Source organism: Netta rufina, assembly GCF_964035555.1.
Source record: "Netta rufina genome assembly, chromosome: 4".
In the NCBI taxonomy this organism is placed as follows: domain Eukaryota; kingdom Metazoa; phylum Chordata; class Aves; order Anseriformes; family Anatidae; genus Netta; species Netta rufina.
The window spans coordinates 3,805,695-3,825,467 of record NC_140127.1 but is presented as its reverse complement, the minus strand read 5'-3'; the positions used below and the strand labels follow the sequence as shown (position 1 = coordinate 3,825,467).

Sequence of the window (19,773 nt, the reverse complement as noted above, 5' to 3'; positions counted from 1 at the left end):
AAGCTGTGCACTCAGCTGTCTGAGTGAATCTCATACTGAAGTCAGTTTGATCTGTTAGATGCATATAAAGAGAAAAAATAGTCTTTTTCTTTCAGGACTCCTTAACCACATACTTATTAGAAAAGCTAGATGAGTTGTTGCTGGTAATAAATGTCAGGTTGCAGGCAGGTAAGAGCTCAGCACATTCCCTGGTTCTTGTCCCAGTACTATCTAAGGCCCCTTCCTGGGGTTATTTTCTGTTAAAAATAACCCCAAAGGCCCAGCTGTGTCTGGAGCAGATGCAGGCACACAAGAGTTGTGTAGCTGCTGAAGCAGCTAGTGTATGAGGCCCAGTTTGAGGCCAGCTTTAGGTGTTCGTGCTAGCTTTATGCCAGCTGAGACAGATGACACACCGTACGTGCTCTGGCATAAGACCTGCGCCAGATTTTGACCTGTTTGAAGCAGCAAGATGTCTCACATCTTTGTATTACACAGCTGCGGCCTTTCAATCTGGTATTAGGAGGCCTTAAACTGGTTCTTGGCGGCCTTTGCTCCCTCCACTGAAATACTGCCCTCGCTCCCAACAAGGCACCTGGGTTCAAGCAGCCCCAGACCCCCAATCACTGGAAGCCAGCAGAAAACTCTCCTGAGGTATTGCTGCAGTGTCTGCTGCTCTTGCCCGAGCACCTGGTGCTGGATATAGTTAGAGAGCACACACCTGGCTAGAGGGAGCTTTAGTCTGACTCGCTCCAGCTGTTCCCACATTTTGTGGTGCAGAGCAGTGTTTGAGACAGGCCGCTGTGACTGGCCTGTCCCAGCCCTGAGCAAAGCCACAGCACTCAGTCTTCCTCCTACTGCAAGCACCCATTTTTCCAGAAACCCCGCTAATTACAGACTCTGTCATGAGGTTCTGACTCTCCTTACTGACCCCAAATGACAAAGACTCATTCAAGAGGACCTCTCTGAGGAGATATGTTGTCTATTTGACATGCAGAGTAAGGCATTCTCTTCCAGAATCTACCCTTTCACTTTATAAGAGCCAGAGAACATAAGGTGCTCATGGCATTGCCTTTTGTAAGAGTATTTATTATGAAGGGGAACAGGTTTCTTTGAGGTTATTAAAGTTGTGCAGGTCGTAACAGTGTCTGCATCCAAAGAAATCCCCGTGAGGGCTTCAAAGGCCGTGTTCTTCCCCTGGACACTGGAGCCTCTGCCCCCAGAGGTGCACGGGGAGCACCCATGCACTGAGCATGGCAAAGAGGACGCCAAAGCCCAACAGCTGTGGTCAGGAACGGCGTGGCTTTTGTGAAATATGGTTAGCTTGGCTTCGCTGCAGAAGCTACGGGGAAATTTTCATTTGCTGAGGTCAATATGAAGCCAGCAGGGCTTTGGAGAGGTGAGGAGGGAACTGCAGCATGAAGCCAGCACTCCTGGCACACCGCTGCCCGGACCCTGCGAGGCAGCAGGGATCAGAGGCTGTGCAGCAGAGAACAGCCGTGGCTTCAGCTTCTTCTGAACGCACAGCTCACCACCCACAAACCTGCCGAGGTTTGTGGTGGCCAGAGGCCGCCAGCCCAACCCAGGGCGCTGGCAATCGGCTCGGTGCATGTTCGGGTCCGTGTCTGTGAGAAACACGCCCGGCGGTCGCCCGAAGGTGTGACTGCACCGCAGCAGGCCGAGCGGTTCCCCGTAGTGGTTTGGGGTTGACCACAGCTGCCGCTGCTCGTTGCCCAACAGTAACGGCAGGAAGAGCAAGCAGCAGGTGGGATTCCTCACAAGCAGCAGCCGGCTCCACACCCAAGGGCCGGAAAGGCGTATGAAATTGGGATGAACGCCCCATCTCCACAGTCACAGGTCGCGCTGGCACCTCAGCTACCCGCCTGCCTGCCGAAACCCAGCGGGGCCGGGCTGCGGGTGGGAATCCCCCTTGTCTCAGGCGGGACGCGGCTGGGACCGGGATTAGGGTTTGGGCTGGGGTCGGGGTTGGGGTCGGGACAGCAGCGACACAGCTCCTGCCCATGGGGAGCCCAGGCCCAGGCTCAGCCCCGGCTCCGCCCCGCGGCGAGGAGGAGCCGGGAGCGGGCGGCTCCGCTCGGCGCTGCGGGAGGAAGCGCCGCCTTCCTCCTCCTCCTCCTCCTCCTCCTCGTCTTGCTGCTGCTGCAGCTGCTGCTCGGCCACCGCCGCCCCGAGGAGCCATGGGCTCGGCGGCCGAGCTGCTGCCGCCGCCGCCCGGGGAATGCGAGCGGGAGGCGGCGGAGCCCGCCCGGCACCGGCGGTGCCCAGCGGAGCAGGTCGGTGGTGGCGGGGCTGCGGGGGGCTGCAGGGGGCTAGGACCCACACCCACAGCCACCCCCCGACAGACAGACAGACAGATACCCCCCGACACACACCCCCTGCCCCGCGGCCCCCGCTGGGCTCGCTCTGGGGGCGTCCCCGTGCCCGGAGCCCCTGCTGCCCCCTAGGGCAGGGCTCGGCCCCTGGCTGCAGATCGCTGCTCTCAGCGCACCTTTATTGACGTTCGTGTTTGCTTTTCTATTTTTAATGCTTAATTGGAATGAGCTGCTCTAAACCCCTCGAGAATAGCCAAGGGAGAGAAATGTGGTATCGCCGGTAATTGGAGCGGGGCGAGCAGAGCTGCCGGAGTGCATCCTGAGCTAACTTTCAGACAGATTTCTTTAATTCCATAGTTACTTGTGCTGGAAGCCTGTATAGGCTAGCCCTGTCTGCATTGAACCAGAAAGGAGCCTTTTCACGGCTAGAAATAGCTTAGCATTTGAAACCATGGTGGCACTGACAGCCAGAAGCACTCCACTTCTGGTGGACACAAGGAGAGGTTTATCTCGGTGAATGGTTTTCCTCCGTGGCCTTTGTTCCCAAAAAGTTCCCGAAAGCCTGTGCACCTTTCTGCTCCCTTCCCTGGCAAAGGGGGCAGAGCAGGAGGGCACCTGGACGTGGGGTTGTGCAGGACGCGCTGAGAGGCGCAGCAGTGCCAGCCCGTGAGCGGGATGCAGCAGGAGGTGAGTGAGAAGCGCTGCCTGGCTCCGGGGCTGTCCCATCACCAAAGCCACCCTCAGGTTGGTCTCGGCTGTCTCTCCTCCAGGCCTTGGCCCCTCTTGTAGCCGGGGAGTCTCCAGGCACATTGGTGCGGCTGCAGGAGCAGTGCAGCAGGAGGCCATCCGGGCTGGAGAACCACTTGCCCTGCTGCTAAAAGTGTTTCGAAATGAGCTTGGCGAAGGCGCCGCTCGAGCGGCCAACCCTCCCCTAAGTTGAGGCATCACATGTGGATAGCCAGGCAGAGCTTTTAAATAGGCTGTGAGGAAAAGAGAGGAAATGCTTTCCATTTACTGGAAATGTGCCACTGTTGTTAAAAGTGTGTGGTGCTGTGTTTTTTTCTGCATACTGGGGTGCCAGCACTGGGACAAATGATAAACTTGATTTAGAAATCGGGAATATCAATTGCCTTCACTTAAAATAGCTAATGAACTATATGAAAACATATATAACCATGGGAATATACTATATAATAGTAAAAGTAATCATAACTTGTAAATATGAGTATTTTATTTTTATGTGTATGTGGGGAAGGAGAATCTGGAGTTAGCAGTAGCAAGACCTGCTGCAAACTTGGGCTTCAAGAAAAGCAGAAAAAGCAGAAAGGCCAAGGTGCTCTTAAAGTAAAGAAGTAGGCGAGAGCAAATTCTTTGGCCTTTTACGAGAGTTTTTTAAGTGATGACCTGGGGCTGGTACTATTTTTTCCGCATTTCCTCCCAAATGAACTCACTTTATGTAAGACCCTACCTACTGGTACAATTCTAAAATAATGCCTTCCTGATTAGTAGGACATAAATAATACTATATGCAGTCTCTTTTTTTTTTTTATTATTTTTTTTTTTTTAATGAGAATAGTCTCTAGGAAATCTATTTATGAAGTGCCAAACCCTCTGGCTGTAATATTGTATTGAAGCTTATTACGGTAAGGACAGCAAGGACCTGCCTAATGAAGTTAGTGAGAGGTACGTTTTCAAAAGACTAAAAGGGTGTGTTACTAAATGTCGTACATGGCCTATGAAATTCATTACTGCAGTAGGCTGTAGAGTTACCTGCTTCAGCGATTAAAATAAAAGCTGAACCAGACGATAATGTGATTAATATTCTTGGTAGGTTTGCATGCAAAGATGAGAATGATTAAACTTTGAAGCGCTGTGGAGCCAGGGTTGTTTTCTTCCACCGTTCTTTTATTACACTGCTGGTGTGACAATATTGTAAATGTTATCAGGTTAAGCCACGAAATGGGAGTAGAAAGGTGAAATAAACGGTGATGTGTGATAACAAAAGGTGAGGCAAAAGTCCCGTGTTACGGTAGGAGGTGAGGTAGCATTAGCAGCAGACACAGTGCCTGAGGTGTTTATAGGGACTTGGAAGCCAACCTGTGTTGGCTTTCAGTGCAGGTAAATTCTCGTGCTTTAAAAGCAGGGTGAATGAGGGTGGCTGACCTGCTATGACTCTGTGAACTGTCAGCTATAACTGATGCTGGTAAAGGCAGGACTCAGGAGACTTCCAGGGGCAAGTGTGAAATCTCTGCTCAGCTCACACCAGACCAGTTTTGTTTTCAGTACCCTTCTGTCATCAAACTGTTTTGCAGCAGAAAGAAATTCCGTGAATATATACATCTTTTTTCTTTTTTTCTCATAGATAAACCTGTACCAAGAATGTTCTGTCTAGGCTGTAATGGGTTTACCCTCTTGTAATCTGTTTAAGTTGAGGGCAATGGCAAAATTCCAGGTTTGCTTCACTGAAGCTGAGATTTCCACCTTGAGCTGGCTGAAGATAAACAGAATCCCAAGTGTTGTCAGACAGCTAAGCTAAACCATCCTCCTAGATGGTATCTAAATGTGGAGCTAGTATGCAATGTGTGTATTCACACGTAGCTAAATTAGCTTACAGTCATCCTTTTATTAACCTGTGTTTCTGACTTTTTGGGTTGCTTTATTATTTTGAACAGCATTTGTCTCTGTAAATGGAGTATTTTACCTCTTAATAGATGGATTCAGCTTTAGAAGAATTATTATTAAAAACAATTGGTGTTGCCCATCAAGAATTACGTTGAATATGTGTGGATATCTTAGCTGAAGGTTTTCAAGTCCTGAACTTTTTGAGTAAGTTTCCAGTATACTGCATCCCTAGTATTTCTCCAGGATAGAAAGAATCAGACGTGACAAAATTGGAGGGTGCTTTCAACAGCATCATGGTCTCCGTGGTAGAAATGTTTCATTCTCCTGTAGCACACTGACTGCACCACAGATCTGTACTACGTTGCCTGGAACTACTGAGTTTCAGTCACAAGTCAGCAGGGGACAGGAACGTTTTTAAGTAAACTTGTATGCATGGCAACCGGGGTGCCAAAGGCTAGAAACTTACTTCTAATTTATTCTGCACCAAGGTAAGATGAAAATTGTAGGCTTTTCCTGCTTGCCCTCCTTGGGATTTGTTTCCAAACTGAAAATAGCAATACCTGGCAGGAAGGGCTTATTCCAAAATTTGTTCTGGATCTCCTAGAGACTTAACTCTATTGCAGAGGTTCATAACTACACAGTAATAGCTTTCTAAAAATCATGATTGGGTTTTCTGAGCGTTGGTAGTGTTTTAAGAAAAAACAAGCCTTCAGGTGTACTTGTAGCACCTGCACGAGGTAGCATAGCATGCTCTGCTTTAATAGTATGAAGATCCTACTTTGTCAAAAACAAAAGTGTTCTGAAGAAGCAAACTGAAGTGTCTCCCCCCTAGGAGGAAATACTATAACCATTGCTGCAGCTCACAAGCCAGAGGATTCACACCAGGCTGACCGTACAGCAGGCTGCAACCCTTCTGCTGGCTCGAGCAGACCGCTTTGAGCGGGGAAACCTTGATAAAACAAAATCCTGTGGACATTGCTGCTAGGGGCAAGGCAAAGATGGTTGGAAATGCTTTTTGGTCTGGTCCCTGGGAGAAATCAGGGCACGGCTGGGATGGGGTCACGGGGACAGCAGGAGGAGCACCTTGTGCAGCCGAGCGGAGGGCACGGGCAGGCAGCAGCATCCCGTGCCAGGGCAGGGAGGCAGCCTCTCCTCTGGCCTCCCGTACCCGTGTTTGGCTGCAGCACTCTCACGTTTGCTGCCGAAATAGTGGGGGAGCTAATACATCGCTCTTGCTTCTCTTATGTTGTTGCTTGTTTCTATAGAAACATCTTGTTTCTATGTCGTGAATGGTGCCTAGGTTCTTGCTGCGACACCGACGTTAACCCAATCTTCATTCTGCAAGTTTTCATTGAAACTCCCAGTTACAGGATGCTACTGCTATCGATAGCTATTGTGAAGTAGTTCTAGTATTAAGATCTCCTCTATGTTTGTTGCATTCCCCCCTCCCTCCACCCTAGGAACACATCGAACTTAGTTTTTCCACTGCCTTGTTTTTCATTTGGAAGTGATTTATGACTTTTTTCCCCCCCTCCCTCGTTTTCTAATCTATTAATATTTTAATATTTACATATCAGATTAAAGTTAACCTGCAGAAATGAGCCTGGGCTGATGTTCTCCAGACAGTTTAAATGAAGTGTGTTTTCTTAATAGTCTGCTGGCTGCGTGTCAAGATGTTTTTACCACGTAGTTACAAGGTCACACACTAAACATTAGTTACGTGCGAGTGAGTATCACACAGGGATGCAGTTTTCTTCCCGCTACAATAGAAGAGGAAGGAAGGAAGGAAGGAAAAAAAAAAGAAACTTTCCAGTAAAGTTATTTGCCGTTCTTGGGCAAATTTCACCTTTAAAAAGGCTGTCCATGGCAATACACTGGGCCATGAATATATGGGAAATCGGGTATTTCATTCCTCCTCGACTGAGGTGGCTGGCAGCCATCCGATAGCAGCAGCTGTGCCATGGTTGCTCTGCGCAGAAGCTGGCCTCTCCTTTTGGAGGGAAAGGGAGCTTGTGGTTTCATCTGGCATAGCCTCTGTCATCTGCTTGCTTTCTTCTCATATTTTTGAGTAAGATTGAGCTCAAAGTATTTTCAGTTTTAGTTTGCAATCTCTGGAAGGAGATGACTTTGTGAAGGTGTCTTTTCTGTGCCTCAGTGTCTAGCTTTCAAAACTAGAGGAGTATTTTTCAGGAGGTACGCATGTTGCCAAAGCCATGTCTTAGTGGCTTTTTTGACACTGAAGTACGTGTGGGCTTCAGCTGTCAGACACAACACCTGTTCCCTGCAGTAAAAATAGACACGAGTGGAGGAAAATAGATCGTGAGAACTTAAATGCTGCAGAAGAAACTTTTTATATTAAAAAAAAAAAAAAAGTGCAGGTGTATATATGAGAGCAAGTTTATTGATTACAGATTCTTAGTGTTTCGTTTAGATGCTGTTAAACACATTTGTTACTAAATTCCAAAGGGGGTTCTTTCCTATCTGATATGGAAATAATTGTCTTAAACATGCCCTCTCTTTTTCTTTTATAACAGTAAATGTGACCGGTTATGATCTGAGGCGTGTTAGAAACGGTTTGGAGACACGGCTGCTTTTGTGTTTGAGGTGAACTTGATAGATACCTTTTTTCCTCCTTCCCTCTCTTTTACTTCTTCCCCACCAGCCCAGCAGCATGTTTCCAAACTGCACAAGCTATTTCACAACCGTTTACATCCACAGCACATGGAGGGCAATTATGTGCCCGGTCCATTAGGCTTCTTTCCCTTCCGTTGTAGGAGCTCACATCTGTGTAATGCTCTTTTGGGCAGCTGATGCAAGCAGCGAGGAGCTGACAGAGTTGAACTCAGCCTGGTGGTGTTGCTTAGTCGAGTGCAGGTGGGAATTTTTCAAGGTGTCCGAGCAACAGAAGGCTCTTAGGACTTCTTCAGGTCATTAATCGTGAGAAATAGGAAGCAGGATGTTACTTGTTTTGCTTTGAATGTTGTACCTTCAGAGTGGTTGAATTAAAGAAAAAAAGATTCTTTGGGTGGAATGGATTCCTTACGTTCATCCACTCCATCCTGCTGCAGGACAGAGGCTGCTCAGCTTCATCCATTTATTTGACTCAAGTCAGTTATTTGGGATTTTTCTACACGTGTGCACCCCACACAAAACAAGCCAGGTATGTTGGGCAGGCGCATGGCCCCTCCAGACCTGTTCCTGACCTGCATCCTCCGGGGGCTCAGGAAGCAATGAAATACAGGCTGCAAGTCATCAGTGGTGGGCACTGAGGAAAAAAGACCTGAGCGTGTTACACTTCAGAGGTGCCTTAAAGGACAGTGAGAAGTTCAGTGCTAAATTTACCCTCCTCTCCTAGTGAATGCAGGTGAGGCCTTTCAAAGGTGTTTTTTTGGGGAGGGTCATGTTCTTACAGCACCTCGTGCTCCTCTGCAAGAGGTAAGCTCAGGAAAGGCGCTGCTACCAGACTGATAGCAAACAGCCCCCACTCGTCACCTGGAAAACGCAGACGTCCCGTGGGCTTTCCCGAGCTTGGGTAGCTTGGATGTGAGCGAACGTGATGGGAGTCTGCCATGAGCACAGGTAGCGGTCAGCATACGGATAACTTTGTGGGTTATGTTGATGACAGACGTGGTGGGTAAAGCCCCTGCCAGATGTTCAGTGGGCTGAGCTGACTTTACCTTTGCTGCTGCTCTAAGGCTAGGCCAGCAACACGTCCCGTTACGGGGAGGGTTTTTTGGCAGTGCTTGAGGGGATGGGGAGCACACGCTGCACGGGGGGCTGGCAGAGCTCGTGCTCAGCATCTGCTCTGTGGGCTCTTCAGAGACTTTTACTCTGAAAAAAAATAAAAGGTCCTTTCCTGGCATCCTGCCTCAGGGAGGGGTTCAACGGGTTCTCCTTCGAGCATCTAAAGCCCTGAGCCGTTTGGCTTTAGCATCTGGGTACAATTTGGTTCCAGCCTTCCTGCAGTAGGGTTTGTCAGGCTTGGATCTTCGAGCCCCGCCTTCTCGCCAGGAAATTGCGAGAGGCAGTGAACAACAGCTTTCCAGCTGAAAGTACCTCGTTTTGAGCACAGAGGTTTACTTCAGAACACCAAAAATCTGAAGAGCCGACAGAAAGCGGGGCGGTGCAGACAGCGCCGTGGGCTCGTGACCAGCACTTCCCCTTTCGTTCCACGTGAGAGCTCTGCGTTTAATTGTAAATAACTTCACGCCAACATAGAAACCAAGCGCTGAACATTTGAAAAGGAGAAAACAGTATTATCACAGTATTCATTTGAGAGCATTTAAGGGATATAAAATGAGAAGGAAATTGAGGCAGTGAAGCCCTATGCAGCGGCTGTACCATTGTATAAAGAAATACATTAACGTAACTTGGTTAAGGGGCTTGATGGTCCCATTAAGCCTAAAATAACATCGCTTAGGTTTAAAATTAATTTAAATTACAGTAAACAGTAATTCATTACAGCAGTTGGATAAGAAACATTAGGTCAGGAAACAAATTCAATCGGCATTGCTAATAGTTTGCTTTTAGCTCTGTTCAAGCAGTGGAGTGCCATCCTGTGTTATCCTTCAGGAATAATCCTTGGTGTTTAGTGAGGAGGGGAGAGACATTGGGTGCTGCTGTCTCTGTTAGCAGGTGTTGTGGGTGTGCAGCCACCTGTATCTCCGGTTGCACTTCTGTTCCCACAGCCCCTCCGGCATTCTTCGTTGCTCCTGTGTTTCAAACAGTGAGGAAAGGCAAGCAGGTCACTGGAGATGAGGTGGATCTCTTCCCTGACCTCCTGCAGTTTGGCAAATAAAGTCTGGCGGTGCCCCCACTCGTTAGCTACCAGGGGAAGAGCTGCTGTAAAGCCTCGAATGCTTGCTTTCTCTGTAGCTGTTGCAGGTAAAGAAATTCCCTCTGCTCCCTTTTTATAGGCAAAAAAAATCCTTAAAAAATGAAGTTAGGAAACCAAGTCTGTGTTGTTGGTTTTTAAAACAGCAACATTGGAACAGAAACTTTTTTTTTCTCTTGCTTTTTAATGGGGAAGCTTTGTGCTGTTTTGTTGGAGAGGGATCTGGTCAGTACATCTCTCTTCCCTTGTTTTTCTTTTGTGGCAATGTCTCTCTAGCCGCAGGCTGATTCAGCAAGACTTAGTCCAGCGGGAGCTGAGACAACAGGGAGCTGGGTGCCTACTGAAGGCAGTCACAATCTAAAAATGTTTGGAAAAGTTCTTAAGGGAAAAAAAGGAGATACTTGGTTCTGAGGATGTGGTCAGAGATACGGGCACACCTGTATAACTGTACGCAGTTGTACTGTCTCACTGAAAATCAGTGAGAGAAGAACTAGCTGCAGTGTTAAAAGCTTTTCTAACGCTTCCTCTTGTAGCAGTTTGGGGTATTGTGACATTACTGGTGCTTGCCCGGATGGTCTTCTCTTAGTTCCACCTCTGAAGAAACCTACGTGTCCAGTATGTAAAATGAATACGCAGTAATGAAGAGAAGTATGCCCTCTGTGTTGTAGAGTCTCCTTGCCGAGAAGCACGCTTCGTGTAGGTGCTCTGGGGATTCACAAATCCACCCTGGTTTGGGAAGGAGAGGTTGTCCGGGTGGAGCGGAGCTGGAGCTCCCCCGACTCACTCTGGGAGGCTTCCAGCAGGGTGAGGAGTGCTGTCAGCGATCCACAGCCACAAAAAGGATTTGCTTGTTAATTTGGGTTTCCTCTCCCGGTTGCAGTGGCTGCTAGCTTGACACCCAAGCTACTTCTCTGGCACATGTAGTGGTTTCTCTGCATGCATGAGATGTTTCTCTCAGGCGTGGTCTCTGTACCACTTGACGAGAGCTGTTCTCTGCTCTCCTCCTCCGTCCCAGAGGATGGATGTTTCCTTCCCAACACATCCTTTCTCTTTTCCCTAATTGTTGTGATCAATTCACCACTTAGGCTAATAGTACGGCGCTTCTGCTGTGTCCCCCAGTGCTCTGTGAGGAGAGGAACGAGAGCTGCTGTGCAAATGCCTCGCTCCTAGGGCAGCGAGCACCCTGCCACTCGGAGCCTGCTCCGGCAAGCCTGGGCTTACTTACCAAAGAGGCTCTACCTTTCCTGGAGAGGCTGATGTTGAAACGCTGGAATTGAAGAGAAATTAATAGCTGCTTGAATTATTAGCACTATTAAGGGCAAAACGCTGAAAAATGGAGGTTTCATATCCACTGAGGTGGGGCAGAAATGACCTGTGCTTGAGAAGCAGGCTGAAAAGTGGAGAGGTGGGTGGCTGTCGGTGTGTACCACCAAGCGCTGCGATTCTCCAAGGTTAGACTCCTCTGCAGAAACACACAGAAATTGAATACAACACCCCTTACTGTTCAGGCTTCCTGCACCCCTCCCTTTCTGGGATTCAGTGCCAAAGCTTAAACCAAAATCTTTATGTGAATATGCAAATAAGAAACTACCCAAGCACACACAGCTGAGGGACTGCAGGCTTTCGTTTGTTTTTTTGTTGTTTGTTTTTTGTTTTTTTTTCCCCCAGTAGCAGCTGTGGTGGTTCGCCCAACCTTCAGTCGGTCACGTTATGGCCTGAAGTTTGGCTTAGAAAAAAAAAGGCACTGGTTGGTTTGCTGCGGGAACGGGAATTCACTTTGTCTTGCTGTGGGCAGGGTTTGTGTTTCCTACCGAGACTGTGCCGTGTAACCAGGGACGCCAAGCAGCTTTCATCCGTGGAGACGTAATTGAAGATGCACATGTGCTTGGAATCCAGGAGTGGACTAATTGCATGTAGGGTTTACAGGCAATTTGTTGGACTTATTGATCAGCTGACTGAAATATTGATGAGTAGCTGCTGTTTGTGTTTGCATTGCTGCCTAATGGAAGGATTAGCAAACTCATGTTCATCATCTTGAAAGTGTGCTCGCCCCGTCATACCCAAACACCAGGCGGTAAGGGTTTGTGCAAAGCATCTCTGGACGTTGGGGAATTACAGAGGGGATTTCAGGCTCTCTAATCTAGTTACAATACACATGTTGAAACAGCGCCTTTGATGCATGTTTTTTTGCTGTGAACCATGCTGTCTTCATCTCAAGATGTTCTTTTGCCGTGCTGTGACCTTGCCCCATCATTTTCCATTTTGGGAATGCTGCAGAGCTTTCTCTCTCTCTGCTGTGTTTCCTGGTACCACCACTTTGGTCTGTCTTCCCATGTCCACCTTGCACTATTTTCTGTGCACTATTTTACGTGCCCCGAGTTCAGACCAGGCAGTCTCATCCTTCACGCTGTACCCAAGTCACAAGCTGCAAAACCTTTTTCAGCTTCTCGATCTAAGGAGTAAATTATAGTGTGTATATCCTGTGTTTATGCATTAAAATATAAACTGCCGAGCCTTGCTCACATGAATCATTGTAATATGAACTGATTGTACAATATATTCCTTAATTTTGTCTTCTACCCGCAGGTCCAACAAGAACAAAGAAACCACACCGCAGAACCCGTAATAGATGATTATAAAAAGATGGGGACTCTCTTCGGCGAGCTAAACAAAAGCCTTATCAGAATAGGCTTCACAAGGATGTACTTTGGAGAACGGATAGTAGAGCCCGTAATTATTATATTCTTCTGGGTCATGCTCTGGTTCGTTGGCTTACAAGCTCTGGGACTAGTTGCTGTTCTGTGCCTTGTCATTATTTATGTACAACAGTAAGGTTTTACAGATGCCTGTTGGATTATGTATTTAAACGCTGTCACCATCTCGGTGGATTTGTGAGTTTAAGTAAATGGGTGGCACATCGAAAGCTGCAAAGCTTTGAATTGTGTTTTGCTGAACTTCTGAGGTGTGGGATGGGGGTGAACTAAAATTATCAATTCAAAGCAAAGTCAGTAGTTCTGCTACAGCTTTGAAGGGCAAAAAATGAGCCGTTCTTCATACAATGGTGTCCAGAGTAATGTACCCTTTTCTGCGCCCTTGGGGCCTTAGTCCCAGGACTGGCTTTTTATCCCCCACCCTGCAATGTTCTTGTTTTGCATAGTGAAAACTTCCTGTCTGGTTTGAAGAGGGCACTGGATGCGAGTGTCCTGCTTCATTGCCAGAGGGGCTGTGTGTGGTTTGTTCTCTGAATCTGCATAATCTGCTAGTTTGTTGCTGAAAAAGTAGATATACACGAGGGAGGCTTGCTAAGAAACCTCCAATGACAAACACTCAGAAGATGGACACAGCTTCCTGACATGAAAGCACCTCTGCTTCAGTACAGTTTATACCAAGTTTTCCTCCAGGAAGCAAGCTACGCCAGAAAAATGCTTTTATACTAATGCTGGTGACTTCACACGAGACTTCAGCTGTTGTTTAGGGCTGGGGAGGAATCATAATCCCATTTAGCCAAATGGTCTAATGCAGCTCTGCCTCCGTTTTGGGAATGTACTCAGCTCCTGCTGCTTTTTTTTTTTTTTTTATCTTGCTCTTCCCCTCACACCTCCTTCTGAAGACAAATATTTGGCTAATTCATGGACTTTGCAGGTAGTTTTAACTGCGGTATTGGGAATTTGCCATTCCAGATAGCGAAGCTAGCATATTGTCTGCTTCCTCTGGGGTCCTGCACAATGTGTCTGAGCTGTGCTCCCAACACGAGCGGGAAGATTTGTGTGCATAAGTAAATCAGGCTTGTTTCCTCATGCAGGACAAGATTGTTGTTGAAATCAAGGGGTCGTTTTATTTAGCCGTCTTAATTGATTTATTTCCAAAACAGGCAATAAAATGTGTATCTGTAAAATATGTATCTATAGCTGGGTGTTGCAGGAAGCACGGCCGAAAGCACGACAGCCACCAGTGTGGTCAGCTCATGCTCCATCTTACTGCCCGAATAGCCCAACTTTTATAGTGAACTTAACAGGGGCAGATAGTGTCTCACAAAAGATTACTGGTCAAAAGCACTCAGACAAACAACTACAAGAAAACAACCCCACCTGCAAGAAAACAACCCCCTTGTGATTAGCAGTCACATAGACCTTGTCCTTGAAGCCAGCTGCTGGTAACAATATTTTTCTGAATTCCTCAATTGGGCGATGTGGGAACGCTCATGGGAACTTCTCGTAGCTGCCCTGGTAGCTTGGTTTGCTCAGCTGCAGCAAGCCGTGGGATCTTTGCTGTTTCAAAAATCCCTCAACAGGTGGGTGTCATGGGCAACACAAATCTGAGAATAGGATATATATATATATATAAAAAAATATATATATTCAAAAGTAGGTGCAAAATTCTCCCTGGCTCCCTAGGAGCCATGCCAAGGATGTATTGAGTATTTCAGAGTGAGTTGAATGTGCTCATTTAAAGGAAAATAGTAAAATGAGACAGAATCGTTACTAAATAGGCTACAAGTTTAACGTTTGTTGTACAATTTTTAACTTAATTGCTTTTTAACTTAATTACAAAGTTGGCTTTATCTATGGCAGAATGAAATTATACATTATTTAGTGATACAATATCAGGTGTGAAATTTACAGAAAACTACTTAAGCTTTTGCAGTGTTTTGTTTTGATTTTTTTCCCCTAAACATTTTTATATTAGCACTGATCAACAACAGATAGTTTTTAGTTGAAAATGCTGAGTCTTTTCCAAAGACTTTTGAAGTTAAGGGTAGCTCCCTTACGGTCCCAGCCCTGCAACTGGATTCACAAGGCAGGTTTTATGCCAGTATGGATCGTGTTGGTTGCTGGGCTCAGCTTCCAGGGCCTTTGGCCCCAGTCCTTACAGACTTTCCTGTTGGTGTACTGACTGCTGTTTAGTGCTCTGAACTTTAAGACACTTGGCTCCTTTGAAGTGGTTAGGTGCCTGAATGCCACCTGTAGAAATGTCTCAGCTGCTCTAATGAGTAGCTGTGTTGTGAGGAGTCGTGTCCCCTGTTCAGATCTGATGACCTTGACTGTGGATCGGGAGGCTCTGGCGAACTGGTGTGACTGCATGGCTGTGGGAAGAGGCCTGGGGCGTGCTTGGATGGCACCTGGTCAAACAGCCACGCTGACGGCAGGGAGGTGTTTGACAACAGAAGGTGCTCCTAGGTGCAGGGGGTTGTTATTCGCAGCTGCAAGTCCAAAAGCAAACAGCGAGTCAGCGAGTACACACTGAACTCAGCGGCAGGAAGCTCTGTACTCAAGTGCCTATGGGTAAACTCTGGTTTTTGTTTCAAATCCTTTAGAAAGCAGAACATCTGTTTATACCTTTGCGTATTTGTATAGCTGTAATGGTGGTTTTATGTGTGTTCTTCTCCTGTATAAGGGCTATTCTACAAAAGCATCCTGTCATTTAAAATAAAGTCCTTCCTTCCTTCCCATAATCAAATTACTGTTCAGAGAAGCTCATCCAATTCCTTTTGTCTTGTGGGAAAGTGTCGACGTGATCCCCTCGTTGCAGTAGCGCTTGTGTGAAGACGCTGTATTGTGGCATGGCACGTGGTGTTTTTTGGAGCAGTGACTTTGTACATAAGGAATGGGGAGCAATGAACCACGGGTGTGAGTGTCGAGCTGAGGGAATTGTGTATATGCATGTAACCTCCTATTGCCTTCATCACTGTGGCTGTTTTGCTCGTGGAGTCATTTCAGTTGTTCTTTTCATGTTCGTGTCTCTATACCTGCGATGTACGGAGAGGTAGCTTTTGGACTAAGGTTGTGTACGGTGAATACTTGACATTGTTTCTCTTGTGGGTAATAACGTTGTCTTTCGTAGAAGCTTTTAAACTTTTTAAAACTCAGAAGAATGGTTCTCTTAATGGAGTTAGGTTGACTGAAAATGAAGAAAACGAGCCTTGCATGAAGATACCCCTCACCTTCCACTGTCTGCCTTCTTGGTTTCATACATTCCATTGTATATAAGAATTTGCAGTCTTTTTTACTATTATTATTTTTAAAGCTATTGCTATATTGCTATATCTCCCTGCCAGCTGCAGGGAAAGAAGAGACATAAGGAATAAAGGGGACTGAGATACAGTCAGACCCTAAAGGGTGGAAAATGGAATGCAGTGAAGTGATACTTATATGGATTATAAGAAATCTGATTGTAAACCTGTGCCAAAAGTGAGGAGGAAATGGGTGAGCAGTCCTTGTGCTGTGTTCTTCCTTCCATCCAAATGTAGCTGAAGGCAGAGAGAGCAACAGGCATTCCAAGAATGTCCCTAGCTAAAAAGCAGAAGGTTCATTTAAAAAAAAAAAAAGGTCACTTTTGTCTGTTTATATTGGTATTTATGATTATTGGAACTGAAAGTACCTGGATGCACCTTGGTGTAGGGACTCTATGAAGGAATTTTGTCCCCTAAGTCTGCATCAAACAACGAATGATATAATTTCTGTTGGTCAATGTAACGTATGAAAAGCTTTTTATATAACCTCTGTTTTTTAAAGGACGGACTCTTTGGTACTGTTTCACACCTGCCAAATGCATAAATGTCTGAACTACTGTGTACAGAGAAGAAACTGCACGAAGGAGAATCTTGGAGGACCCTGTTTGCACTGAAAAATCATCCCATTGAAACTGTCGTCTGAAAAGCAAAACCCACGTTTCTTAAAAGCTCTGTACTAAATGAATCCTATGGAAAGCACTTTGTTACTCTTTGTAATAAAAAGTCCTGTCAACAATGAGAACCGAATTCTTTGTGGTTCTTTGTTCAAAGCTGACTCCTTTCAGATCTCCTGGTAGGCCCAGATGAAGCAGGGCAGCATTCAGATACATGCAGAAATAGTTCGCTTGCAGCTGCTGGAGAAAGCTACAGGACAAGAGCTGAATAAACTACCATGTCTCTGCGGGTGAGTGTACAGAAAGTTATGCTGAAAAGCAAAAATAGAACTAGATGTTAACAAATAATGGCAATGTGGTGCAAAGCACTTCTTATTTCCTGGCATATCTCTTAATTTTGCACCCAGTGCAGCCCTTGGAGGAACCAAACGTGGTCAGTGGTGTAAAAAGTAGTGACAATTGCTGTGCCACAAGAAAGTTTGGGAGTCTTCAATTATTTTTTAAATACTTAAAGAACAACACATGGTCCAAAAGAAATCCACTTTTAACTTCATTCTTTTTTTCTTCTGCAGCTCAGAAGGATGCTTGTTCTGCCAAGACCAACAGGCACTTCAGTGTGTTTGTGCTGCTCAGGATGCACAGCGAGTTAAGTACTAGAGGTTTTCTAAAAGTAGCAAAGTTTAATTTTAGTCCTTCAAACTCATATTAGCGGTCATGCATAAAATAAGTTAGACTCGTTGCTGGAATAAATTCAGGCCTTCCGCTTTTTTATTTCCAAAGAATTATCTCCATCAGCCCTATTATTGGGCATACGCAACTTCACCAACCCGGCTTTGACTGGCTGCTGAATGTGCTGTAGAAGTGGCAGAGAGGGGATTTCAGTGTTCTGTTTGATTCATTTTATCCTGAGCTTTAGGCTGGGCCTTGGGAGCTTATTTCTGAGCCTCTCCACCCTGCCAGAACTGACACTTTTATCCCCTTCCTACTTTTCTTATTTCACTCTGTAGTAGGGTTATTCACAAGAACAGCCCCTCTGTGTGCCAAGGGTTTGGGCTTTTTTCCATCACTCAGTCTCCTTCAAAGTTACCTAGACAGTACTTTTATTTTCAGCTGGATATTTTGTTTGTTTTACCAGGCACCTGCTTAACAGGAAATTGAAGAAAGGATTTTAAAAATATGCATGCATCAGGTAATCTTTTTTTTTTTTTTTTTTTTTTCCTTTTTCTGAGCTGTGCTTATTTGTCATTTTAGACAATGGTTTCCAAACTCTGGCTTGCTGTTGCCAAAGGTTCAAAGGAGTGTTGCAGATTCACAGGGCAAAGAGCTGTTGGCAGATCGACTCGTGGAATCTGAGAACAGACGGGTCAAGCAGCATGTGGGGATGTTTCAAGCTGGCACAGGCAGGGAGAGTACAAACTTCCCTTAACACCTGCCAGCAGCTCAGTTTCTTCTTTCTTCAGATAGTGCTCCCAATTGCATGCACAATTATCAATGTTTCTTCTGCGCTTGCCGTGAAGAAATTGAGCTTTCATCAGCTCTGCTTTACACAGAGAAACAAAAGGGGAATAGAACAGTGTTCTCAGTTGTGTGTAAGCTTGCAGTGGTTCAAAATTTCACTCTTCTACCACCCAGGTAATGTCCTTATGTCACGTGTGGTCTGATGATTTTACCTAGCCTATATGTCTTGTCCCAGAATGATGGAAGTGAAGCAGCTGAGATCGTATGTCCTTTTTCCCCAAAGAAAACTCCCCTTCCACCCTCAGATGGGACGGGGATGTGACTGGATAATGCCCTTGTGATGACAGGAGATGCTTTTGATGCGGCCTTAGAGGAATCGGCTCCTTCCCAGGGTAGGGAAGTTTACCACAGTGCCGGGAGAAAACATCTTAGCAGGCCCCAAGCACCACTGAAGCAGCAGCAGGAGTTAAGAGGCGAAGAAGGAGAAAGACTGCAGCACAGCAGTGTAAAGGAATTGAAAAGATGACACTTGATTTTTATGGAGTATGGTGTCTCGGTTTTATGGCCATTAGATGTAAATTAATTAAGCCAAATTGTTTCTTGGCTTGTCCTGCCATCACCTTATGCCTGGAGTGAACATTGCTTGCAGCAAATGTTTCTGCTTCTGGAACCTGCCTGGGACTGCCCAGGCCTATTTCAGATGCACTATTCACTGCTGATTGCATTTTAAAGCCTTGCAGAGGGAAAGGGCTCATCTTCCTGTCCTCATTTGGCTGAGGGCTTAATATATGTGAGGAGGGAGCCAAAAGAGTCACTGGCAAACTGTTGAGGGCTTCCTCACAGAGGAAGACGTTGCCACTGAAGTGTGGACGAAGAAGGTACAAGGTTTGCATGCTGTCCAGAACAGATGGTGGAAAGCAACCATTTCTCTGTCTTAATTCACAAACAAATTACCTATTTTCTAACGTAGTGCCATTCTCAAGCTAGCAGTACATCCCAGGTACAGTAAGTCTGTAGCAAGGAGATGAATTATTAGGTAAAGAAAATCCCTTGGCAACCAGGATCCCATTCTGTGAAGTGACAGAGGTTAAGAAGTCTCCTCGACTTGAATGAGGTTTGAGTTTTTCAGCGCTTTGCCTTGTCAATTACTCACTTCAAAAATTGTACCTGGTTATCCTTCTAAATCATTTTTTCACTCCTGTTCTTTCTCAAAGCTGTCTTGAAAGCTGCTCCTCCCTCGGTGGCTGTTACCACTGGGGTGACACTTGCCGGCGGTCACAGGCAGAGGCTGGCAGGTCTTTCGCACGACCTGGCCGGTGCCACAAAGCCTAGCAGCAGGTCTGCAGCGTTCCCCTTGCTGTCCCTTTCTGCACTGATGCACCTCGTTAGGTGCTCTGCAGGAGCTGACACCAGCTGATACAGAATTTCCTCGGGCACTGCGGCTCTCTGAGCTCAGGCTTTCTGCTGCTAAAGCCGCTCAGCCTCTCTCCAGGCAGCTGAGCCCTGGATAACCATCCTTTGCTTCTTGTTGGAGTGGAAATGTATTCCGGCAGGCAGCGTTTGTGTCCTCACCCTAACAAGATTAGCAGAAGCATGAGGATGCAGTTTCCCTGAGAGAACAAATATTTCTTGGCCTTTAAGCTTATTTCCTGAAGTATCTCTGTGAATCTTGCTGGTTCAGAGAGGAAAAAAGATAAAAATGGTCTTGAGCCTACTGCCCATTTGTGATGCTTACTCAGATAAGAGAACCCAATGCATGCAAGTATTTGACTTTTTTTTCCTTTTTTTTTTTTTTACATTTTGTTTCATAGTTTCTTCATTCCATCTGTGATAAGAAAGATATGAAACTGTTTGTCTAAGATCTGTAAGCAAGGGAGCTAACTTGGCTTTTCTCAGTTAACAAGTTCGTATCCCAAGGTCTGCGGC

At 46.2% G+C, this 19,773-nt stretch overlaps 1 protein-coding gene across 1 annotated transcript; it reads left to right on the top strand.

The window, feature by feature from the left end:
* The first annotated feature begins 2,136 nt into the window (after positions 1 to 2,136).
* Positions 2,137 to 16,389, top strand: FAM241A (family with sequence similarity 241 member A). The gene is made up of 2 exons (XM_084285741.1): positions 2,137 to 2,270; positions 12,352 to 16,389. The coding sequence occupies exons 1-2, from the start codon at positions 2,175 to 2,177 to the stop codon at positions 12,595 to 12,597; spliced, it is 342 nt and encodes a 113-aa protein (XP_084141867.1). The 5' UTR covers positions 2,137 to 2,174; the 3' UTR covers positions 12,598 to 16,389.
* Positions 16,390 to 19,773: the final 3,384 nt, after the last annotated feature.

What these genes read in the sequence shown, in the direction of transcription:
- FAM241A (XM_084285741.1), top strand. Translation starts at nt 2,175, where the DNA reads ATGGGCTCGGCGGCCGAGCTGCTGCCGCCGCCGCCCGGGGAATGCGAG. An exon ending in GGCGGTGCCCAGCGGAGCAG is followed by an intron (nt 2,271 to 12,351) that starts GTCGGTGGTGGC and finishes TTCTACCCGCAG; the next exon opens with GTCCAACAAGAACAAAGAAA.